Source organism: Pipistrellus hanaki, assembly GCF_964339955.1.
Source record: "Pipistrellus hanaki genome assembly, chromosome: 1".
Classification (NCBI taxonomy): Eukaryota; Metazoa; Chordata; class Mammalia; order Chiroptera; family Vespertilionidae; genus Pipistrellus; species Pipistrellus hanaki.
The window spans coordinates 31,767,466-31,793,437 of record NC_140503.1 but is presented as its reverse complement, the minus strand read 5'-3'; the positions used below and the strand labels follow the sequence as shown (position 1 = coordinate 31,793,437).

The 25,972-nt window shown below is 44.4% G+C and overlaps 1 protein-coding gene across 1 annotated transcript; it reads left to right on the top strand.

Annotated features, from left to right (window-relative positions):
• Window positions 1–10,074: 10,074 nt before the first annotated feature.
• Window positions 10,075–11,779, top strand: SIX6 (SIX homeobox 6; the record flags this gene model as incomplete). Its single annotated transcript, XM_084883308.1, has 2 exons — window positions 10,075–10,646; window positions 11,611–11,779. 2 exons carry the CDS (start codon window positions 10,075–10,077, stop codon window positions 11,777–11,779), a joined length of 741 nt encoding a protein of 246 aa, XP_084739434.1.
• Window positions 11,780–25,972: the final 14,193 nt, after the last annotated feature.

Here is a 25,972-nt window from a genome sequence, read left to right as displayed (position 1 = left end):
GTCTTTTCTTAAACAGTATGTGTTGAATGGGGAAAAAAGAAAAAGGAAAAAAGAAAAACAAACAAACAAACAAACAAAAAAAGTCTCTCTGAACTCCAAAAACCTTGTAAAGCTTGAGCAATTGATAATTACCTTTCTCACCATGTGGAAAAACTAGCCTTACAATGAAGACAACATAAATAAAAGCAGAAGCAAGATATGGAGGAGTCAACTATCTTTGCACTTTCAGTTCTTTAAGCCAATGGATTCCATTTTTGTTCAAGATAGTGTAAGTTGGTTTTATGTCACCTGCACTTATAAAGTTCTTTTAAATGCACAAAAGTAGAGATGATGAAATTTTGTGTCATTTTACATACTATTTGAAAATATATTTGTATCAAATTTCCAAGCATCAAAGCCAACTAAATTTTCATCAATTGATCATAATCATGCCATGCTTTAGTTTATTTCATATTTGAGCCATGATTTCTTGCACCAATTTTGTTCTTCCTAGAGTTTCTAATTATACTTTTTCTCCCTATCAACAGAAAAAAAAATCATATATATTCTTCACCATATCATCAAATCCTTCAGGCTCATTACGAATTGAATGCTCTGGCATAACCTCTAAGCCCAGAGTAAGCACAAACACTCCACTTTGAGTGACCTTTACCCTCCCAGGCTAATCACTCAATTTCACTAAAGATTATTTCTTAGGCTGCAGTCTGGGTGCATTCATGGGGGGAGGGGGGGTAGAAGAGCCAATTATCATGCCCTACTTTACACAATTCTTCAAGCTCTAACCTCATTTTCTGCTCCTCTTCCCCCTCCAATTATCCATATCTACCAACTCGGGGAGTCAATGGAAAAACTTCCTCATTCATTTTAAATGATAGTAAATGTTAACTATTATGCCACACTGTAATACAATAATGCCTTCAAAATCTATGGAATTGTATGGGACTTAAGACTTAAGACCTTTACAATAAACCCATAATTTTTCAGTTATCCTATCTGCTTTTCCAACATGAGGAAACTAGAAAAATTTTATTAAAAGACACAAAAGGACATTTAAATAAATAAGAACCATCCCATGTACCTGAATGGGAGCATTCAAGATATAATTTATCCCAAATTAACTATTTATGTAATACAAGTTGTTGGAGGAGGTCGTCAAAAGGACATGACCTTCAGTTGACCTACAAGCTAGACCCTGGCAACCAGAGGCTCCTCAGCCCCTCCCCTGTCCGTAGACTGTGTGCCCTGCCTATCATTCCCACAGTGGGAGCCATTTTCAAGAACATAGCCTTGAAAGAGTAAATTGTGAGGCCATCTGACTAAATACTGCACTGAATCCAGTTAAGGCCTCATATGCATAACTTTTTAAAAAATATATATATTTTTATTGATTTTTTACAGAGAGGAAGAGAGAGGGATAGAGAGTTAGAAACATCAGTGAGAGAGAATGTCTCTTGCACACCCCCTAATGGGGATGTGCCCGCAACCAAGGTACATGCCCTTGACCGGAATCGAACCCAGGACGCTTGAGTCTGCAGGCCAATGCTCTATCCACTGAGCCAGACCAGTTTTGGCAATATGCATAACTTTTAAGATGTAAAAAGACAGTTGTGAAGATCTACTTGCTTTACAGCTCCCCAGGACAAGTCTTGCAATTATGTTCCCTCAGCTTATTAAACCAACTGCTTATTAACCTGGAGTTCTTTGCCTCTTTCTTAGGTCTCTCCTTGCCTTCCGGGCACAGGGGCCAGTTTGCAAACTGACAATATGTGCACCAGCCAGGAGACTGAAGAAATGGGCCTTGGGAAAGAGGCATCAGTGGGAAAAATCCCTAGTTGGCCATGAAACTTGTTTTTGTTTTAATTAATCCTCACCTGAGGATATTCTTTCCATTGCCCTTCAGAGAAAATGGAAGGGAGGGAGGGAGGGAGGAGGAGAGAGAAAGAGAGAAACACTGATGTGAGAGAGACACCTTGACTAGTTGCCTTCCACATGTGCCCTGACTGGGGATGGGGAGTGAACCCACAAACCAGGCATGTGCCCCTGAGTGGGAATCAAATCCACGACCCTAGTGCTGGTGCTCTAACCACTGAGCACACAGCCAAGGTGGCCATCGACCTCTTTGTGGGAAGGGATGGCCGGGATGTCAGACGTGTTTGGACCACCTTGTGAATCTGATGAAAAACTAGAATCAATTTAAATAAACATCAATAGGGACCGGATAAATAAGTTATAGTATGTTCACTATGGAACACAATGCAGCCATTCAAAATAATGTGTAATTATTAGCAGGAAAATGTCCACAAAATGTTATGACAGTAAAAGGTTATAGAACAGTATTTCTGTCAAAAGGGAAAAAAGATGTACCTGCATGTAGAAAAAATGGTCTATAATGACATGCACCAAGCAATAGTGATTATCTCAGTCTTGTGGCCTCCAAAACTGTCAGAGAACTGTTGTTTTAAAATACCCAGTGTGTGATAATTTGTTACAGCAGCTACAGGAAACTAATACAGTGAACATTTGGGAAATTTCAAGTAAACTACCCTTGCTGTTTTTACTATTTTATCTGCTTCCATAAGTTCAGTTAGAGAAGCATCACAGCCCTAAAACATCATTCTAGAGGCACTATACTAGGGGTGTCGAACTCAATCAGAGAAGGGGCCAAAATCTAAAATCCAGCCTAAATCGAGGGCCGAATGGTTTACTGAACAGTCATAAACTGACAATGTCATAAACTGACAGCGGAGTGCAGTGATGAAAGCGCGGTGCGGGCCACATTGCAAGGCCTGGCGGGCTGGATTTGGCCCGCGGGCCTTGTGTTTGACACATGTGCACTATACCCTTCTTCTTTGATAAATACTACCATCCCCCATCTGCTTTCAGGAGTAAGCACTCACTTTGTCTTTGTCTACCTCTGGACATTTTAACAAGGCTTAGTTTAGTGAGAAGATATTTGGCAATGGAGAGTGGGAAGCAGAAGGAAAGAGTCACAGAATCAGAGCAAACAGAAAAGGAAAGGGAAAAAAGAAATACAAATTATTATAATACAGAGAACTACCAAATCATTGGGAAATATGAACTTTCAGAATCCATGGAAAGGACTGACAAGAATAAAAAGGTAGACAAGGAGAAGGGAGGTGAGAAAGGTAGAAAGAAATTTTAACTAAATGAAGGATAGAAATAAAAAATCAGTTCAGCCCAAATTTTAATAGTTATGACAAATTCTCTTATATTAGTTTAAGAAATAGTAGAGAAAGTAATGAACAGATAGAATACAAAACGGAATTCCATAGTTTGAAGAAGCTGAGGAAAAAAATCTGCTGTTAAACGAAACATGCACATATTTCTCTGTCCCTTATTTATTTCTAAATCTACTCCCACTGTCTGTCTACATAATTCCCTGCCAGAGCTTTGCAGCTGGTCCCCACTGGGGCTTAAGCAGACTCCTCTCTGTGTTTCCATTTAAAAATCTTTATTTCAATAGGTGGGCCTAGAGCATCTGCACTTCCAAAATTACCACACAACTGATCCAAAATGATTGGAACAAAATTGGTTTCAAAAATTGCCCTTAAGCTGAAAAGAAGATGAAGGCTAACATTTCAGACCTAAAGAAACATTTATCACAATTCTGTGGTCTGTAATAGACTTCTGTAGTTGTAATAGAAATGTTGACAGCTTGTTAATTATAGAAATGCTAGTGAGCATCACTGTTATTCTTTTGAAAGACCTGACAAAAGAGTTTGGAGGTGGTTGGGTTTTTATTTGGGGGAGGGGAGAGAGTGTATGTGTGTGCGTGTTTGTGTGCGTGCGTGTGTGTGCGTGCGTGTGTGTGTGTGTCTGTGTGTGTGTGTCTGTGTGTGTGTTTACTTAAACCAAGCCTTACCAGCACCTCAAGTCCAATCTTTCCTCCCCAAGAGGCTGGATTCAGTTCCATTTTCTTGTGATGCCTCAGAAAAAGGTGTTCAGCAAACCTAAATGTCAACATTTCTTACCTCCCCTCCCCCAAAGAAGACAACTAAAATCTCAGAGCCACATTTGAGATTCAAAAATTTTTTAGAGCTTGCAAGGGTACACTACTTAGCAAGACTCAGAATAGTTTAAATCTCTCTGAGATCTATGAACTAGACTGCTCCAAACTCTGAAAGTCACAAGAACAGGAAACAGCATCGGACCTTACACATATTCATGTGTGACTCAAATCCTCTGCCCTCAAACTCAGCTGGAATTATCCCATCTTCCTTGGGTAGGATAAGCAAGGCATCTAATGGACAGAGGTTTGAATCTGTGTTTTAAACCTCTCTACCACTAACTAATTATTAGTGTTATTATATAACACTAATTGTTATATAATATGAGTAATCACTTAACCTCTTTGGTCTTCATATTTTATTCATTTGTAAAATGAAGAGGGCCTGGCCAAGAGCCTTCAATCATTGTCGTCTGTCTCAGCAAATACTCAAAAATCATAGATTGTAACATAATAGCAACACTTTTCTCAGGGATATTTTTAAATTTTTAAGTATTCGGTAATGATAAGTATTTACAGCAAATTTTAAGGAACAAAATTATAGTAGGTTCTTAGGAACAAATTTTATTGGTGTGGCATAGACCTAACGAGAAATTAAAAGGGCACTGATTCCTTTGAAAGTACTTCAACACCAGAATAAACAGAATTTTAGCAAGTGTTAGTAATGTCTGTCTTTGTTGATTATTGGGGATCCTTTAAAGCAGGATCTTAGCAGTGTTTTGTTGTGAGAGCTGTCCTATTCATTGTAAGATCTTGGCCTCCACCTCTTAGATGCCAGTTGTGACAGCCAAGAATGTCTTCAGACATTGTCAAATGTCCTTTGGAAGAGGGAGTAAAATTGCCCTCTGGTGAGATTCGCTTCTTTGAAGGGTAAGATGCCATGTAAATGTATTTTTTATAATGCAATTTTTAAAGTAGCTTATGCTAACCATATGGATCAACTCAGAGAACGTAAGGTATATTTATTGGAGGCTAATGCTTCTATTTGATGTTACAGTACTTAGAAGGGAATTATTACTACACATATAACACATAATTAATAATTATATATGGTATGCATATAATTTAATGTGATGATGTTCGACTCATCCCAGAGGACATAAATAAACATATTTTCACTTCATTGATTTTTAAAATTTCTATGTGGATTTTAGAAAGACACTTTGATCTTAGATTTGAAAATGGTCAAAAATAACCTGCTGGCGGGAAAATTAAAGTTCAAGTAGAAAACTATGAATTAATCATTCTTTCAGTCATTCAACTATTGTTTCATTGCTGATAATAAAGTTAAGTGACAGACTGGTTACATTTTTTAACATTAATCCTTCACATAAGAACCCACTGATTGATACATATCCCTAAACAAGCTCTGTGAAAATTTAGGCTTACCCCACAGAAGCAGGGGAGAGAAAAGTGAATTCAAGACCATAGTTTAAACAAGAAGTATGACTTGCAATGCACTTTTTGGCTTAAATACAAATTTTCATCAAATGTCTAGGCACAACCACAAACAAGAGGTCAAAACAGAGTTGCATAGTCAGCCTAACATTTAAAAAAATTAATGCTAATTAATAGTTACTTTCAAATGGTACATTTTCCCACATTTAAACTTATGAAAATTTCCCTCTGCTTAACATAAGCAGTTTTAAAAAGAGCTGGTGAATTTTGCAACTAACAACAAAAATATCCTAATCATGTAAAATTAGACTAATATTTTCATTGTAATACTTTTTTGTCTGTTAATTTTACAGTGCCAATCTACAAAACATTTCCCAGTGGTGTTTGTTCTCAGAAGTAGACAATAAAGAGGCCTCGCTCTTCATTACAAGGTGCACACTGGCAGGGGAAGAATGCATGAAATAGAGCAGTCTACCTTGGGAGCTTATTAGGATAGTTAGCACTATAAAGCGAGGATATTGAATTAATTCCATAACCTGAAGCTCGAGACCATCAAATACATAAACAAATATACCTATATTTATGCATATGATATCTTCTGAAATCAGAATCCTAACTTCGTTAGTAAATACTTGAGAGTGTGAAATTTTAATACTATAATTCTAAAGACAGTAATTTTAATTTTCTAGATTTTTTTTTTTTTACATTATTCTCACTCACTGGCAACATACAGTTTTGAAAGGGGGGGGAGACTCAAGATCCCTCCCCCCCAAAATAAAAATGGGCATACACAAAAGGCTGGGCTCTCACTGTCCTTCCAGCCTGTGACTGACTCTCACATGCAGCACAGATGTCTTTATCCAGGAATTCAGATATCCTCAGTTGCTACATTCTTAAAATCCCTGTCGACAGAATTGTGTAGGAAATAAAACAAAAACGCCTTTCTATACAGGCGTTTGGTTTAGGAAGAGTCCAATAAAAGGCAAGACCAGCGCCAAGAGCCAACAAGACAAGAGATTGGAGAGAATGTATTGACCTCTAAGCAGTGCTCTCCCTTGGCGGATTGTTCGGCAGAGTATAACTGGGACTCCACGGGTCCTTCTGCTCCTGAGAGCAAAATCAGATATCTTCAATTGCTACGTTCTTAAAATCCCTGACTACAAAATTGCATGAAGTAAGTCCCAGACCGAACTCTGAAGATCTTTAGTATGAACCTCACAACTCCCTGGAGGCCTTTTGCGGGCTGCCTCCGTACTTAACAGTTAGACAGACGTAGAATCTGCCCCAGGGGCAATGTCTTCTTTCTCTCTCTTTCGCGGTCTGGTTCTCTCTCTCTCTTTCTCTCTCTCTCCATATTTTCTCCATAAAGTAAAACAGACGTCTATGGATTCCAAGTGAGAATCGAATATTTGACTAAGACTCCCACACCAACGAGCTGCAGACAGCTGCAGAGCTGCACCAACAGGTCCGCACCCAGGGGCAGCCTGGGCACCTCCTGGATTTCCTGGTCCAGCGCAAGAGAAAACTGGGGTGGGGGCGGGGGACAGCGAGTCCAGGGCAAGGTTCCAAAACTGGTGAAAATCTAGCCTGATGTGAAATTAAGAAAAGCCAGCCCGAAGGTCCAGCTTTTGCCTGGCAAACCTGAGAGAAGTGCATTTTAAAAGGGGGCGGGGGGGGGGGGCGTCCCTGCCTTCGCCACAATAAGATTATTCCTAAGGAACCCACCGGAGCTTGTCTCATTTCCTGGGATGGGGAAGCCCCACGTAGTTCTTCCGTTTGTCTTTTCCCCTAAAGGAAGCTGATGAACGCACACATGATCCCAGTGTGCTGAGGGAGTGGGGAGGAGTTCATTTCCTTTGAGTGAACAAAATTAAGTCAAGTCCCCCTGCGCTGGTGACGATAGAATTTCCTGGAGCCTCCGGACACTTCTCAGACCCCGTCCGCCCCGCGCCCGGACGCCGCGTCGGGTGGGTGAGGAAGGAGGTGGATTCTGCTGGGCAGCCAGTCTTGCATTGGGTCCCAGGCGTCCGAGAGCACCAGACACGCACAAGCCAACGCGTCCTCTCATTTCCTATTTGCATAACTACTGACCAAGGAGTGGGATAAATACCCCCATTTCCTGGTTATGGCACCTAGACTCGGAATGCTAACAGGACTTGCTCACAAAGACTAAGGGTCAGGTGCCAGTTTCCCCCCAATTCGGAATTCGCTGCTTTCAATTTGCGCAGAAAAGGGGGTGCAGAAGGCTCGGTCCCCTGGGGCACCGCAGCTTATCGCCTCCAGCTGCTCTGGCCTCTGGGCCGGTAAGGTCCCGAGACACCCCCGGCGGCTTCCGCACGCGCACGGATGGGGAGCGATTCTGCTGGGAAAGCGGGCAGGGGAGACCTCCCGAGGGAACGGAGGGACTTATGTGAACGGGAGGAGGGGATGCTTTCCATCCTCGGCCAGAAGTGCCACGCACTCGGCTCTCCCGTGGTCTCCCTTCTCCGTTCTGCACTCCCTGTCGTGGGCCCTTGTGCGTGATGTTTCTCGCTAAAAGTTGTCCTTCCTGCGGATTTGGAAGTCACCCTACGGTCTGTGCTTTGTCATGACCCTCATCTCTCTCTTTATTTCTGCCCCTGCCCTGTCGCATTTCAAGGAAATGAGCTCTCAGAAGAGAAAGCCTCTCTGTTGGCAATCTCACAGAAATGATAGAAATGGTTGCAGGGCGTTTTTCTTCCCCTCTGCTATTTTTTTTTTCCGAGTGAACTGTGAAGATCTGTGAAAATAATATCAGGGTTTCCCGTCAGAACGAGCTTTGCCCTGCACTGAGGCGTAGCATGATCTGACCCGACACCTCCAACCATCTGTGCTATCTATCTGCCTTCTGACTTACCGGGGCTGCGCAGCCGCGCACAGATTGTACTTGATACTAAAGAAAAGGCAGTCCAGGTCCAGGAGAACCTTCCTCGTGGATTCCTTTCTTGGGATAGGCCTTTAAAGGGGGTTTTCCTTGGACCCCCCACCCCACCCAATCATTTTCTTCAAACTAAACCCCAGTGAAAGGCCCAGGTGAGATTGGGGTTGCTTTTTACCTTGACCTCAGAACATGGTAGGATGCAAATGTCAGTTGGAAATCAATAAAAGTTACGAATTCAACCCTAGGGCCTGAAGGCAGGACAGCCAAGAAGGCCCTTCTCTGAGGGCGGGGTCAGTGCTCAACAGCTTAGTAAGCGCTTTCTGCCCTCCCCCCTCCCACTCCCACCCCTGCAGACCATTGTTGTGCCACTCTTTCCCTGCTCTTCCCCCTCATTCTTCCCCCCCTCCCCTTTTTACCTCTACTGAATTACTTTTGTGCTAAAAAGGCCAAGGTTAGAGTTTCTATCCCCAGCTTAAGAGTTAAGTGTTCCAACACAGACTAGGGGAAAAACTAGCCTTCCAGAAAAAGCAAATCAATATTTAAAAAAAAAAAAATCTTTGACATAAGCTTTTAAGTAGCTGTCCTGACCTGCCAATGACTTCTCACTCTAGATGTGGCCATGCCGCCCATTTATTCAAGTCCATTAAACTGGGGGGGGGGGGGCAGAGAGGCTGAAAAGTATAAACTTTTGGAGGGTGCGATGCCCCTTTTCCTACGAGCGTTTGACTTGGGGCCAGCACCTGGCTCTGAGTGATTTCAGGAGGCCTGTGAAGGTGGTGGTGGGGTGTAGTGTCCACACTGACCTCCTTACAGATCCCGGGTCCGTTCCTTCTGCTGCAGATTGGCTCCCCACTGGGCTGCTTTGGCAGACAGACAAGGAGGAAAGGCATGCGGGGATGGGTGCTGCTGGAAAGAAATGAGGTGATCCCCTTTCCCTCCCTTCCCGTGCCTGCGCTCCCTCGCAACTGTTTGCCTTTTGGCTACGACTAAACGACGGATCCTTGGAGGGTTTCAATTTGGCCAGTCCTCTTTGTCCTCTGGAGACCTCTTGACCCAGCCAGAGCATCGCCCCAAAGTGGATTCCTGTAGCTTCGCTGCCTCTTGGGGGCGGGGGTGGAGGTTGGGGAGGGGGGAGAGGGCGGGGAACAGAAGAACAAGGCTGGGGGGGGGGGGCGTTTGAAACGCTGCTGCTCTGGACTCTTTCCTCCCAGCTACTCGCAAGTCTTTTCCTCCTCGGGCTTCTGCAAACAAAATGCTGCGGGGAAGTCCACGGGCGGGCGGACAGCGGGCGCTGTTGAGAGCGGGGAGGTGCTGAAATGGCCTAGACGCCCCGGTTGCGGTCTTGATTGGCAGAGCCGGCCGGTGACTGACAGGGGGTCTCCATGGCGCCCGGGCTGCCAATCCGCCCACCCCAGTAGAGAAGCCCGCTCGCCCGCCAGCTCGGCCCTAACGGTGCGAAACTGGACCTGAGCCGCGGAGCCCGCACCTCCTCCCACCCCTCCCGCCCGCTCGCTCCCCGCAGGTGCGTTTCCACCACCTCCACCTCCACCACCTCCACTACCTCCACCACCTCCACCTCCGCCACCTCCACCACCTCCACCTCCGCCGCCGCCGCCATCCCAGCGGCCAGCCCGGCTACCCAGAGCTGGTGCACCGCGAAGAGCCTGGCGCACCCGGCGGGCCGGTGGGCATCTGCCGCCGCGCGTCCCGTCCCCGGCTCGGCACTCGCGCCGGCGCCGCCGCCGCCCCCATGTTCCAGCTGCCCATCCTGAACTTCAGCCCCCAGCAAGTGGCGGGGGTGTGCGAGACCCTGGAGGAGAGCGGCGACGTGGAGCGCCTGGGCCGCTTCCTCTGGTCGCTGCCCGTGGCCCCGGCGGCCTGCGAGGCCCTCAACAAGAACGAGTCGGTGCTGCGCGCCCGCGCCATCGTGGCTTTCCACGGCGGCCACTACCGCGAGCTCTACCACATCCTGGAGAACCACAAGTTCACCAAGGACTCGCACGCCAAGCTGCAGGCGCTGTGGCTCGAGGCGCACTACCAGGAGGCGGAGAAGCTGCGCGGGCGGCCGCTGGGGCCGGTGGACAAGTACCGGGTGCGCAAGAAGTTCCCGCTGCCGCGCACCATCTGGGACGGCGAGCAGAAGACGCACTGCTTCAAGGAGCGCACGCGGCACCTGCTGCGCGAGTGGTACCTGCAGGACCCGTACCCCAACCCCAGCAAGAAGCGGGAGCTCGCCCAGGCCACCGGACTCACCCCGACGCAGGTGGGCAACTGGTTCAAAAACCGCCGGCAAAGGGACCGGGCTGCTGCTGCGAAGAACAGGTCAGTCCCTGGAGCCTCCCCGCCGTGCGCTCACCCAGGAAGGGGGTGGGGGGCGGCGGGCGGCGGGCCCCGCGACTTGGATGTGAGCACGGTCTGAGCCTTGGGTTTGGAGACCCAGCGTTCTGGGATTCTGGGCAGGGGGTTCCTTCCGGGCGCTTGGTTCTACACAGTCTCGTTCTGGGAGTCTGGGGAGCCGGTCCAGCAGCTGGTTCCCGTCACCAGATGCAGGCTGCATTGGGAGGACAGAAGTTAACGTCCCAGGAACAATGAGGGACCTCAAGGCCCAAAGCTAATTCTCTTATTATTAAAGAAAGCCTGGCTTGTGAGCGGTGCGGCCGTGTATGCCGTGTATTGGCCGCTTGAAAGCCCGGATGTGTCCCTCTCTGATGCTATGAAAACAGTTTTCCGTAGACTTCTGCTTCTAAGAAGTGGGAAGTGGAGCTCTTCTCTTCCCATGCGTGGGCAGCCCACTCTCAAAACAGCAGATTCGTGGGCTATGGCTTTCTTTTCTTTTCCAGCGTATGGCCCTCAATCAGCCGGGCGTTTTGGCCAAAAACACTGCCTCTTCCCGCAGGCCCAGATGCTCCCTGCAGCTCTCAGGCAGCCCCTTTTTGCCCTTAGCTTTGGGCCGACCAGGCCTTGGAGGCACAGATACACCCTGCCCCGGAGCCCACTCTGCCCTTGTCACCCACACTCCCTTTATCCTGACAGAATTGTAAATCTCTCAAAGGTGGCCAGCATCAGGGAATGACCCTGGGAGCCCAGCATCGGAGGCCTGGGGAGACTGGGAGAAGAACGGGCGCTGAAGAAGGGCTCTGCAGAGGTGGCTGAGGACTCCTGCTCAAGCCCTGTTGCCTCATCTTGCTGGCTTTAACGCCCGGGTTCTGAGGGAGGGCCATTGGTCGCGACAAGGACCAGGGGGCAATGGGAAATATATTAAGCATCTTTCATTCCTTCCCCGTAGACTCCAGCAGCAAGTCCTGTCTCAGGGCTCCGGGCTGGTGCTGAGAGCCGAGGAGGAGGGCAGTACCGAGGTGCTGGGAACCACAGCCAGCCCAGCCGCCAGCCTATCCAGCAAGGCGGCCACTTCAGCCATCTCCATCACGTCCAGCGACAGCGAGTGCGACATCTAGGCTGCCCAAACAGCAGGCTCGGAAACAGAATCCAGTGTGTAAAAAGACACAGACAAAATGAAGGCGGGAGGGAAGAGGAGAGACCCACCACCAGACAATTGCAGCGCGTTGGAAGCCAGGTGGCCAGGGACTCTCTGGTGAGGTGCCTGCAAGAGGGGTGTCATGTTCGCCCAGTGGTGCAGGGGCCCACGGTGAGGCCCGACCAGCGCTATGTTCTCTTTGCTTTGCTTTTTCCCCAAGGAGAGTGCGTGAAGATGCCTCTGGAACGGGAACTGCACGCTGAGCGCCTGCCCCGAATCTCTGAATCTCCCGTGGGTATTTCATGTCGAAAGGACGCTATATGTATAACTTTTGCTTTAAAGTTTTTTTTTAAACAAAACATAGATATGCTGTTTATTTACTTATTTAAGAGACTGGTATGGTAGGTTTCCCTGTATCTTGGAAACTTGCTGTTTCTAAAGGTGCAGGGTTCTGTATGAGGAAGTCAAACAATAAAAATCTGGTGAGCAACCTTTCCTAATTAAGGGAGCTACTCTTGGACTCCTTAAAAAAAAAATCTTTTTTTTGGGGGGGGGCGCGTAATTGGGGGGGAAAGGAGACATGTAATACTTTAAACAATAAAAAAATTCCTCCATCAGGCAGGCGAGGACTCTAGTGCAAATGGTACCCTTTGCCTTTTCTGATGTCTTCTGGTATATTTTATGCCAAGTCGATAACCACCTCCCAGTCAAATTGCATGTATGTATGTATGTATGTACATACATGTGCATGATATATTTAAACCTAGAAATTGGCAATGTGACCATCCCCTATAAGGCAACTCCCCACACCCCCAGCACAGGTAACCATGGCTTGTCCACTTGACACTCCCTTTTATTAAGTGTCAACGGCTTTCAAGAACAATTTAGAAAGCCAAGTTTTAGGGCTTAATAGTGAATCCTATTTGATAAAAATGTAAGATTAATCTGACACAGTCTCTGCAGTGAGAAAGACTTTCCATCTCCTTGAGGCCCCCTCCCATACAAAAGCAGAAGGTACTCACGATCATGCTAGGGTGAGCATATACTCCATTTAGGATTGAACTCATTAAACATAGACAAAAGGAGAGAGGAGAGGCTGTAAAAACTAGATTAACATCTTCTTGTTGCAGAAGCAGGTTTTAATCAAATGCATTATTTTCAACAAAAGGAATATACTGCGATGGGGAAAGAATGTTCACATATTGAGGTGAAATAGAAAGCTGCAGATAAATCTTGACTTCTATATTAAAGATAAAAGAAATCACGGAGAGCTTCATTGTCCTGTAATTAAGTTATAAATATTCTTAGTATTTAATTTGCTTCAATTAAAACATATAAATATTCTTAGTATTTAATTTGCCCTCCCTAAGTGTGCAGGCACACACGCACATACACATACAGAGTTCTTGCACTAAAACTGTAAATGCTATCCAGCGAGTCTCTAAGCTTTCATTTTTTTTCCCAGTGAAAAGGATAGCATATTATACAATTTGACAATGATATTTAAATAAATTGAGCTGAACTTCCCTCCTCAAGTACCCCTCCCCATTAGACTCCTTTCAATTTGCCTTTATGTCCTTAACAGAAGCCTGCTAACTTATTTGGATGGATATGCCAATGTGCAAACGGAACAAAAATAAGAGAAGTCATGGAAGACAAAAAGCAGTCAAATGGCAAGATATATGGGGAAGCCAGCAACATAAATAAAGGTTGATTTCTGGTTTCTCAATGGCTGAAACAGATTTGGCCTCATTGGGGCTTTATAAGTGGTTGTCATTGTGGACAGCAGCCCTTAGCCAGAGATCTGTTGACAATCAACACTCTCTTTCTTGCACAAGAGCTCTAGGTGGAAGAGTAGGGAAGTCTTTGTGATCACGCTGTGCTCTTCCAAAAAGCAAGCAAAAGTCCTACTGCGAGTTGTGAAAGGCTTGGATGGCAGAGCTTCCTCCGGACTTTGTTATGTTTCCCAGAGTCCCCGGTAGTTCCTAGAATGCCAAGAAGCCGGGCCAGTTCTCCAGAGGAAGCAAAGGAGACACCTGAAATTTAAGGAGGCATTCACTCTAAAGGTCAAGCAAGTGCAGCAAGTGCAAGGCACGGGGATTGAGTGCCTCCTTAAATTTGCACTCTTAGGTGCCTCCCTCGATCACTGGGGTCCTGAATCTGCCAGAGAGTACTGCACTTCAATGGAAAATCAAGGGATTTCCAGCCTTGTTCCCCAGCCTCACTCCATCCTGTTTATGGAGCTGTCCAGAACCAGCATTTGAAGAAGATAGTTGGCAAATTTTATCTCTTAAGCTGATGCTTCCAGATCCAACAGGGAAGGGAAAGGCCTAATTAGTGGACTTATGTAAAGGAATTTGAGATTCTAAAATCCCATCCCACTCACCGGTTTAAATGAGGCCTAAAAGCAAAAGGAAATGTCCACTCTGCATTCTCAAGAAAAAGGGGCTCGTGCTAAGAACTAAGCTTTCTCTTTAGAAATAATTTCTAAATAACAATTGCTCAGAAAAAAAAAAGGGGGGGGGTGTGGGAGGCAAACAGTAATGGAAGATTTTTCTTCCTGCTTTGGTGAAAGCCTTTCAAGTATATCTTTTTTTAAAAAACACATCTAATTTGCTTTAAGTAACCAGCTGCCTAAGGATAACATTATAAGTAGCTATTCTGTTTCACCAATCTGGAGATTTAGCTAATATGTGTCCTATTATTTAAGAGACTTGAAAGAATGTTTATGTGAATCCCGGTGGCACCTCACTGCTTTTGTGAATAATCAAGTATTATCACATGTTGGAAGTTGGTCCAAATCTTCCTGTAGACGGCTGTTGTCAACGTTTCATTTCCTTTAAACATTTTTTTTGTTTGTTTTCCGTATCAGTTTTATCCTAGCCTTGAAAGGCGGTAGTTTTTTGTTTGTTTGTTTGTTTGTTCGTTCTAATTTCAGGAGGAAGCAATGTGGGTGTTTCCTGATTTTGGAGAAATCTCCATATGATGGGTTTCCTTTCTTTCTTGAAATCCCTTTCCTGTAACAATTTAAACAACAACAACAACAAAAATGTTACTCCAGCAAAGTGGAAAGAAGCTGCATTCGTACATTTCAGCAGACTTGACCCACGTGAGGGTTAGATCCCAACCCTAGCTCAGGCTCCTTAACCGGTGACACGTATGTCAAACTCCCGCCATTCCCCCCAAAGCGCGATGGCTCCTGCTCCCCGAAGGCCGCAGCTCCTGTGGCCTCCACTTTGCAGACCCACTCCGCCTCCTCCAGCCGCCGCTGCCGCCTCTCTGGTCCCGTTTGTTTATGAAAACCTAGGAGGCAGGGAGGGGAAGAGAGGCCCGGGGAGGGGAGGCCTTGCTCTTTGTTTACATTAAACAAATGCCAGGCCAAGAGCTCAAGCAACATCTTCCTTGACCTCGGTCTCTCTCCCTAATTTTAACAAAAAAGAAAAAAAATATATTGTATCAAAAGGCAACGTGAATGGGGCGGGAGGAGAGGGGAAGCGGCTTCTGGCTCCATTCAGCCAGGACGCGGAGTGCGCGGCGATTTCCGCCGCCTTTGTGCGCCGGCCGGGCGGGCGGGTGCGGGGCCTGCGCGGCGGCCCGCGGGGCTGTCAGGCGGCTCAGCGTAATCAGCGCTAATGACGGCGCCGGGCTCCGCGGGACAAAGCGCGGGCCGCGGGGTTTTGCCGGGCTGAATGGCTAATAGGTCTGCCCGGGGGCTCGCGGGGGGCGGTGGCCGGGGGAGGCGGCGGCCCGGGGAGAAGGGGTCATTGTCCGCGCGCCGGCCCGGGCGCCCAGCGCGTCCCTCCGCCGTGCGCCCCCCGGAGCCTCGCGGAGAGGCGTCGGCGGGGGCGCGGGCGGGGGGTTCCCTGGAGGAGGCGATCCTGCGCGGGGAGGTCGGCCTTTCCCCCACAAGATAGGAGGACCACAGTGGCCCCAGGACGCGGGAAGGGGTCTCCTTCCTCCGGGCCCGGATCGTGACGGTGGATGGACGCTCCACGCACCACGTTTCCCGTCTGGCGCCTGGGAGTTCCCAGACGGGTAGACCGCGAGCCACCCGTCAGACCGCCTGCCTCAAGGAGCACGAGGGCAGAAACTTCTCCCAGCCAGGGTGCGGGGATTCAATAAAAATCAAGGTGCGGCTGGGACCGGTTTGGCTCAGTGGATAGAGCCTCGGCCTACGGACTCAAGGGTCCCGGGTTCGATTCCGGTCAGGGACATGTACCTTGGTTGCGGGCACATCCCCAGTAGGGGATGTGCAAGAGGCAGCTGATTGATGATTCTCTCTCATCGATGTTTCTAACTCTCTATCCCTCTCTCTTCCTCTCTGTAAAAAATTAATAAAATGTATTTATTAAAAAATAAAAAAAATCAAGGTGCGGGCATAAACACAAATGAACGCTCAGGGGAGGGGGGCAGTTGGGGACACGCGCTCGCCCTCCAGCCTCTGACGGCGCGCGGGTCTGGGCCCCCCGCGCGCGGGTCGGGGCCTGCGGTGAGGAGCCGGCGCTGGGCAGGCGGCGGAGCCGCTGGGCCGGCCGGGCCCCGGGACAGTTGAGCGAGTCCCCGCGCGGCGCCCGGAGAGCCGGTGGGCTCCAGGCGCAGGGAGAGGGCTTGGCGCGCTCGGCAGACCCGCGGGCCGGCCGTCGGGGCGCGAACCAGGGCCAGCGCGCCCTGAGGACCGAGTGTCCGCCACCGCACCGGCAGCCTCGCCGCCCCCCGAGACCCCTCCTGTTGGAAACCCGGGGGCTCCCGTTTCTGCTGTTAGGAATCTCCCCGGGCTAGATCCTGCCATGCTTCTCTAATAGCTAGGCTTTACCTTCCCAAACTTCTTTAGACCTACCCTACACAGCTTTCGCCACCTTCTCGCTCCCTTGTCTGGAGACAAAGGAGCGTTCGGGCGATCCCAGGCAGAACCCGCAATTTCACGCCTCTGCCCGCGCCCTTTCCGTTCGTCCCTTGGTTTCCCGGGCCCAGAACTGCTGACCTGCTAAGCCATCAAGCCTTCCCCTCCTGGAGAGAGTCATGCTCGGTTACCTGGGCCCCTCAGAGACTTTCCCTCTCCCTTCTTAATGCTTCCACCGTACCTTACTGAAATGTCTGTGTTAAAGGTTGTAATACACTAATGTATCTATATGTTTGACTCTCCCTCCCCCCCCCCCTAGAGTGTTAGCTCTTTAAGGGCAAGGGCCAAATCATATTCTTCTTTATATTCCCAGCGCCTATCCTAAGTATTAGGTGCTCAATAAATATTTCCAGACGAAATGAATTATGGATCTTCCTGGAGGCCTGTCTGTTCGGAATTAGTGGAGGACTGCTGCTAGCTCTGAGCCCATGTGAGCCACAGTGATGACTAATCCAGGCTGGACCCACAGTTCCCTTAAGTCCTCCCAGTGCTGGTCACCTGTTTTACCTACTTGTCAGGTTGTCTGGGGTGATTCTTCCTCTAGGCATGTGGGTTTTTTTCTGATTTGTTTTGTTTTGTTTTTAGATATCCTGTGGCTCTGAGTTCATTACATGACAATTACCTTCTCACACACACATTTCCGCCAACAGTAAGGTAAGGGTTACTACTTGGATTTCGAAAATTCTACCGTGTTTCCCCGAAAATAAGACATCCTCCGAAAATAAGACCTACTTACAGGTTTCCTTCTGAGTGAAATATAAGGCATCCTCCCGAAAATAAGGCCCCCCCAGGCTCTGTCTCAGAATGCTATTGCTAAACATGAGATTTGGTCCACTGATTCTGAAAGAAATGGAGTCACAAGAAATTCACCAGGAAATTCAGGAATTGGATTGTTATGATGATGTTCCAGAAGATGATATCATGATTGTCATTGAATAAATGAGTAAATTCTTGATACTGTAGGATTTACAGTTTGTCTGGTTTGTGTTGACAACTACCGTACTACTGTACCGTATACAGGTAATAAATTTCCTTTATTTTCATTTAACAATAAATGTGTACCGTATTCTTCTTCATGGAAAAATAAGACATCCCCTGAAAATAAGACCTAGAACATCTTTGGGAGCAAAAATTAATATAAGACACTGTCTTATTCTCGGGGAAACAGGGCAGCTATTATATCCTAATATTTTTGTCCACGATAGGATGATAGAGGATTCCTGTTCTAAGAACCTCTTTTCTTTTCTTTCGTTCTCTTCCTTGCACCCCCACTTTAGTCTTGACGCTTGGCCTACAAATTAAAAAGTAAACACACACACACACACACACACACACACAAAAAAGTCACAAACTCAGATAAGGTGTTCAATTTTAAACCAGTGGATTGGCGTTCCGCACCCATGTTCAGACTGACCCAGTGGGGGAACCAGAGTTTTCATTAAAATCTTAAATCACAGAAGCCCCATGGAAATCTACTCAACTTCAAAATTTAATGGACAAAAGCAAATGAACTGTGTGTAATTTTGAATTCTGATTAAAAAAAAAAATATATATATATATATAACTGCTTCTTGGAAAGTCATTTAGCCTGACACTGTCAATTTGCAACATGAGAACGTTTACTAGTTGTCTTTCTGGCTGAAGAGATTAGTCTTGAATTTCCTTCCATGAAATAAAATATCTAAGTTCAGGTGGAGCATTTTAATTTGATATGTGAGCAGCCTGGTTGGTAGTAAACTAGTTTATTATGTATTCCAAACATTTTCAAATATTTAAAATTCCTATTGAAGAGTTGTTCATTTAAAGCACATTTTATTGCATTGGGTATACTTCTCACTTTCCATACATTCATGATTAAGTATGTGTTTTGACTAAAGCCCTTATGCATACATATATTTAGACATCTGATCTACAAAATCATTTTTGCAGGCAATTATGACTATGAGCTGGATTCATCGACTTAAAACAGACACACAAATAGGAAGAGGAAACCTATATAGAAGCAGCTTGTAGCAATAAACTGGTATCTGAGAGGGTGGGATCAAACAGATCTTGCTTGAAAATACCTAATCTGTGAATATGGGCTAGTCACTCAACTATTTGAGCTTTGTTTTTTTAAACCCAGTTGTGTCTCACAATCAGTGGCATCTTGGATTTGATAAATTAAAGTACTTAAGCAAATATTTTAATCAAATGAAATACCTTTAAAACATAAAAAATGGACAACCTAGAAATTGTCCAAACATCCAGGTTCCAACCCCAGGATCTGGATGTGACTGTCATATTAAAACAGAGATTTATCAATGATGATAGCTGAAGATGAACTGAAACATGGGGGTTCTCTATCTAGCAAACTGTCAACATATGCATCTCTAGAGAACTTGTTAGAAATGAAAAATTCTCAGGTTAGACTCCAGAAGTACTGAATATTTGAAATATTACTGAATTTAAATGCTAACTGCTGTCCTCAGTATCAGAAGCAACTCTGTTCATCACCCCCAGCAGAGAGAACCCAATGAGTTGGTGTTCCAACAGTGGTAATGGGTGGGCTTGTGCTGGCACCATCATTCTTGTCCTCTATGTGAAGCTCTTCAAAGGGATCATGGCTCGTCCTGCAAGTCAGGATATCCCAAATGTAAAGTATAAATACTGAAAAGATAACATAACCACTTGGGGGAAATGAAAGTCCCATTTCTTTGAGGAGGAAGCAGTGATCCCACTTTACTTGCATTTGTATGGCTCTTTATAGCTTATAAATAAGTCCTTTCACCTGCATCATCTCACTTCCTCAAAGAACTTGGCAAAGTTAAGTTAGCAGAGATGGTGATTCCAGGCTTCCGGATAAGGAAACTAGTATCTCACATTACTTGCTCAGAATCACAGGAACAGACAAGAATCAGATTTTGTAGGGCTTGAAGTGAACACAAGTAGGAAGGGAGGATACTCTTTAAAGTAAAGGATACAAAATTATGATTACAAAATTGGGTATGAGAAAAAAAACCAAAACCGTAAGAGTGAGAGAAGAAGGCATGAGTCCTATGCTGGGAAAAGACTGAAGATTAGATTGTAGGAAAAGGAAAATAGAAGCCATGTTTTGAAGACTTGCATTACAGGTACTTCAGTTTTGTTAGACAGGAGTCCAAAATAGCTAGCAGTTTCATTCTTGAAAGATCTCTAAATTGTGTGCAGTTACTTAGGTGAGTGGGTAAGAACGGTTATGAGATAGGTGGGAGAAAAAACAAACATAAATGGTCACATTATTTTCTCTAGCAACAAATGAGAAGAATCAGGGGAAAGTGAAGCATATTAAATAGGGGATGTCAGTCAAAAGACAACATACCACAGAATTTCAGCATTCCAACCAGGCCCTAAATATGTGAAAAAGAGATCTTTAATTTGTGTGGAAGGGCAAGTAAACTATGGTGGATACATGGATAAAAATAATGTGAGGCAACAAGCAACAATAATCATAGTTGATATCCTGAGTGACCTCATAAAAGAGAAGGCATAGAGTGGATGATTCTTCTTTGGCCTTTTCTGGTACAGTCATACTTCCAAATGATAGTTTTTATATTTTATAAAGACAAGAATTTAAGTGTTTTTATAAAAAATGAAAAGAAACTACAACATTTTAAAACCTGGCAAATACAACAAATAATAACAAAATATCAAACAATAACACAATCATTTTACTCATTTCCTATCATGTATACCTCTAGAAGTTTTCTCTCTACTTTTTTTTTGTGTGTCTTTGATTACATCTTTATTTTTTTTTTAATATTTTATTGATATTTTACAGAGAGGAAGGGAGAGAGATAAAGAGCTAGAAACGTCGATGAGAGAGAAACATCAACCAGCCGCCTCCTGCACACCCCCCACCGGGGATGTGCCCGCAACCAAGGTACATGTCCTTGACCGGAATCGAACCCGGGACTCTTCAGTCCACAGATCGACGCTCTACCACTGAGCCAAACCGGTTTGGGCTGATTACATCTTTATAAGACAACACTTTCATAGTATAATCACAATTAGAAAGATAATTCGGATTTTCTTCAGTATGGGTTGATTGCAATTTTTTAATTCATAATTTAGAAGAGCTTTTTTCATATATGAGCAGTAAGATCTCAAGACATTTCAAGTTTCCTTGAACAGTAACCCATCTTAAATAATCTTTGCATTGATAACACTCACCAGTTTGTGATCAAGGGCTTTACTAGCACACATTCATGTTGTGACACATGCGTTGGCACAGTGGGTGGTAGGAATATTCCAGCAATACATCCCTGCACTGAAGCAGCTAGCAATAGCCTAAGAGTACACATAAGTGACAGCAAACCGTAAAAAACATATACTAGTAAGCCTAAACTAATTGCATATCCAACTCAACTTCCCGTTAGCTATTGGATCACAAAAATGACTGTGGTTACTCCAGGGCTACTTTGGCCTTTTTTGTTACAGTCTTAGGGAAAATGTGACAAAGTGGAAACAAGAGTGGAAAGAGACAGTGGTCTGTTGTAATTATCTTATTTTGCAAATTTTCCCAGAATGCATGATCATGTTAACATATTGCTAAAATGGGCCCAGGCAAGTGAGGTATCTGGAAACCTAAGCATCATTTGCTTCAAGGTAATTCTGCCTCTGGATAGGCCCAGTGAGAACAGATCCAGTACACTGTTCTATTATCTGGGACATAAAGTATATTCCCAGAAAAATTTGACAAGTTATAGTCCAAAGCGGTCTTTAAAAATGATTCATTGATGTGAGGGGGTGGGGGGGAGAGTGTAAGATTGAAAATGATCTGAGGAACATCGAGAGGCAGATTACCCCTTAGAACCTGGCTGCCTTTCCTTTGGGGAGTGCTTCACCTTGCCTCCTTACGAGTACCACCTCCAAACTGTCAAAAACCCTTCAGTGTTCTTATCCTTCCTTTGTCAAAATCTATTCTCAGTGGTCACACACAAACAAAATCAGATAAACCAATTCACATCACGGAAATAGCTGCTAAAAGCTTAATGAATTACCTACAGATGGGAGCCCGGGAGGGTACTTACTAACTGTTAGGAGATAATCCTTTAATTCAATAACCCAATATCACTAATGGTAGCAATTCAGACATCACTAATAGGCTAGTAGAAATTTATTTTTTGGCTGGAAGAGAGCCAGATACCTTTCAAGTCATTCCATGGAGATAGATAACTGCATTTTGGGCCAAATAGTGCCAATATTAAAAAATAAAAAAAATAAAAATGTGTCGGGTCCCCAGCTATTCCTTCTCTATCATGGTAAGGAATTGCAACCAAACTTCAGAAAGAGTAGCGTACATTTCTTCACTATATACTTACTCTTTAACATCCTGCAATTTGGCTTTTATTTTCATTATTCCATCAAATCTGTCCTCTCAGCAGTCATTCTAGTTGGTCATCAAACTACTTTAACCTGTTGATTTTCGACACTGTTGAGCATCCCTTTCCTCTGAACAGGGCCAGGCAAGTAGGTGTCTAACATACAAAATTTAAGGAGGTACTCTTTCCCTCTCAGAGTCCTATCAGTTCAGGATTGACCTCTGAGAGTGAGTTTATCCTTAAATTTTGCATTATAGATGTCTCACTTCCCTCACACCAGTCCCAGGCTTATCTGAAACATAACTGAGCGCCCCACCATATTCAGAGTGTGACTTACAATCTTCTGCTTTCATGCCTTTGCTCATGATACTTTTTGCCTGCCCTGTGTCCTTTCCCACCATCTTCTAATAGCAGCACCCATAGAGAGCTGCTCCTCTCCAATTCATTGTTTTCTGGTGAGGTCACCAATCCTAGTACCTTCCTCCCCAATTCCCAGAGGGTTATAACCACCAACCTAGGCCAGTCCTTTACAGATAGTTCTGAATTAGAAGCAGAGGGGCAACTCTTTTTTTACTCTTAGATTGGCCCCTGAAGCTAGCTCCAGCCTCGTCTTTTCTGGTTTTGGTTACAGGAGCTACTAAGTAATATGTCATTCTTCTACTTTTCCTTTCTTCGTTTAAGCCACTTTGAATTTCTTTCACTTGCAAACAAAAGTGCTGAGATATAACACAGAATGTCCTTCCTTTTCCCTCACCTCATTTCTACAGGGAATAGACCCAACTTTCATGCCTGAACTTAAAGGCCATTTTCTTCCCAGAGCCTTCCTTGATCCATAGGATTTAACTAAGCTCTCCTTCTCTGAATTGCTGTGGCAATTTATACATCTCTCTCATGGTTATTTAGCTTCATATCTTATATCTCCTAATGTATTATATGCTTTTCAAGGGCAAGATACATAATCTTCATAATCCTGTAAGAACTAAATACAGGGTCTTTTTGACACAGCAGAAAATCAATAGATTTTTGCTAAATTAATGAACTAAATGGATGAATTTAACATAACTAAGGGATATATAGAATCTATGTTTCAGTTCAGGAAATTTTATGTTTTATTATTTTTTAAAATATATTTTATTGATATTTTTTACAGAGAGAGGGATAGAGAGTTATAAACATCGATGAGAGAGAGTCATCAATCAGCTGCCTCTTGCACACCCCCTACTTGGGGATGTGCCTGCAACCACGGTACATGCCCTTGACTGGAATCGAACCTGGGGCCTTTCAGTCCGCAGGCCAACGCTCTATCCACTAAGCCAAACTGGTTTCGGCAGTTTAGGAAATTTCAGAATAATCTGAAATTTAAATAAAAAAGTGTGTGTGTGTTTTTTTGTTGTTTTTTTTTCCAAAAGAAGGAGTGGCTCACTGATGGCTAGGGAAAGATGGTGAATTTTAAAGGGTGCCAGAGATTTTTTTAAAGGTATGGAAATGAGACCTTATATACTCATACCTGAGTAAGTAAACTCTGGAGTGATACACAAGAAACTTGTATAAACAGTGGCTTGATTGAAGGAAACTAAAAGTTCTCCAGATTGTGCTAGAAGTGTGCTTATGTTTTTCTGCTATGATATGAAACTCCTGCTCCTGCATGAGGCTGACATGCCACCAAGCATGGCTCTCTCTACTTATGCTCCCCCCACTGTACCTGCCTCTCTGGCTCACCGATGTGGGGGAAACTCCACTAAAATCCCTGAATTACCCTAATGCGAAGCCACAACTTCTGAATAAAGTGTTACTTAATGGTTAGAGGATAACGGATTGGAAGTGCAAAGCAGGAAATACAATTGCTACGAGAAGTGACTATTACAGACTGAGCCCTTACCCAATCCTTTGTAGGGCTCCTGGCCTGGCTCCACTCCCCAGGACCAACTATTCACTGAGATTGTCTTTCCAGAGACAAGGAGCTATGGGTCAGATTGTTGGACCTCAAAGGGAGGGTGGGGATAAAAGGGAGAGATCAACCAAAGGACTTATGTGCACACATAAGAGCCTAACCAGTGGTTAAGGACAAAAGGGGGGTGGGGGCATGAGTGTGTGTGTGTGTGTGGGGGGGAATTGGAATGGGGGGTTGATGACAAATATGTGATACCTTAATCAATAAAGAAATTAAAAAAAAAAAAGAATTCAACCTACACTTTTCCCCAAGGCCAGAGAGAGAAACAAATTAATCCTACCCCAACCTCTCAGTCTAATCAGCACAGTTAAAGGTAGCTGAAAAGTTTAGTCCTCCATAGCATTCAACTATGCCATCTAGTGAGATGTGGGCTGGACTTAGCAAGTCTGTGCAGTGGACAAAAGAGTAAGCGCCAATATTGGGATTCAGCCAGATAAGATAATGGCAAAAAGTCACTAGGAGACACCAAGAGCCAAAGGCAAAAAAAAAAAAAAAAAAAATCCATAGTTCAGAGGGAAATTTGGGGCACAATAAACACCGGGAGAGGTTTATTTGCTATTTGTCAGGTCAACTTGGGAATTGACCTTTCAAGGCCAAAGTCAGAGAAAGAAAGTAAGTACATGTAGGAGGACATCACATACAAAAGGCTGTCCACCAAGGCACAGAGCAATGCAGGATCCCTGCACACAAGGCATCAAGGATCCTTAGAGAAACAGTTGATTCCAGGACTGGGGCAGGATAAGTCTAGATAATATTTTGGTGCCAGAAAACAAAGAATTTCTTTTTAAAAGAATGAGGCATGTCAAAAGTATACAGGAGCCAACCCTCACATGGCCAATTTGTAACAGTGGAGTAATTAAATAAATAGTGATAGTATTGGATTATAACCCATAAAACACATTAAACATCATGAATCCGCTGAAACCAGTTTGGCTCAGTGGATAGAGCATCAGCCTTCGGACTGAAAGGTCCTGGGTTCGATTTCAGTGAAGGGCATGTACCTTGGCAGCTGATCGATGATTCTCTCTCATCGATGTTTCTAACTCTCTATCCCTCTCTCTTCCTCTCTGTAAAAAAAAAAAAAAAAAAAATCAATAAAATATATTTTTAAATAAATAAATAAATAAACATCATGAATCCATACTAGTATAAACGGCTGAATAAGTGAATGAGGAAGAAAGGGAAGTTCTTCCTTATAGAAAAATTTAATAAATGTAGAAAGAATAAGAAATACAAAGTCACTATTGGGGAAATAATGCAGTAATAATTGTTGCAGTCAAAGTTCATCTATGGGTGCAAAAATTAGTGGGCTAAAGTTTGAGTATATTAGCCTACTCTCAAACTATCCAAAGATAGTTTGCAGTTACAAAAGGGAAAATTGTATCTTTACAGTGAAAAAACTTGACATGACAAAATTAACTAAGTGAGCCAGGCTAAAACTACCAATAAGAAGGCATATCAATATCATGTACCTCTGTTATAATGCCCTGAGAAGGACACAATATGACTTGTATAGTATTCCTACCAAAAATGCATAATTCTGTCACCAAAATACATTAGACAAACCCAACTGAGGAACATTTTAAAAAGTAACTAGTATTCTTCAAAAGTGTCAAGGTTAGGAAAGACTAAAGAGTGTCACAGATCTGCAGAGACTAAAGAGACATACAACCAAATGCAATGTACCATCCCAGACTGGATCCTGAAACAGGAAAGAAAAGAAAAAAAAAGACATTGGAGAAAAACTGGTGAACTTAGGTACAATAGGTTCATAATGTAGATCATAGTAATTAATATATGAATGTTAATTTCCTGGGTTTTCTGTTGTACAATGGTTATGTAAGTAATTGACATTAGGGAAAGCTGCATGGCGTATATATAAAACCAAAATCTTTGTAATACTTTCACAAATTTTCTATGTTTAAAATTCTTACAGAATAAAAAAGTAAAAAATATATTGTCACCTATTCTTGAGTCAAC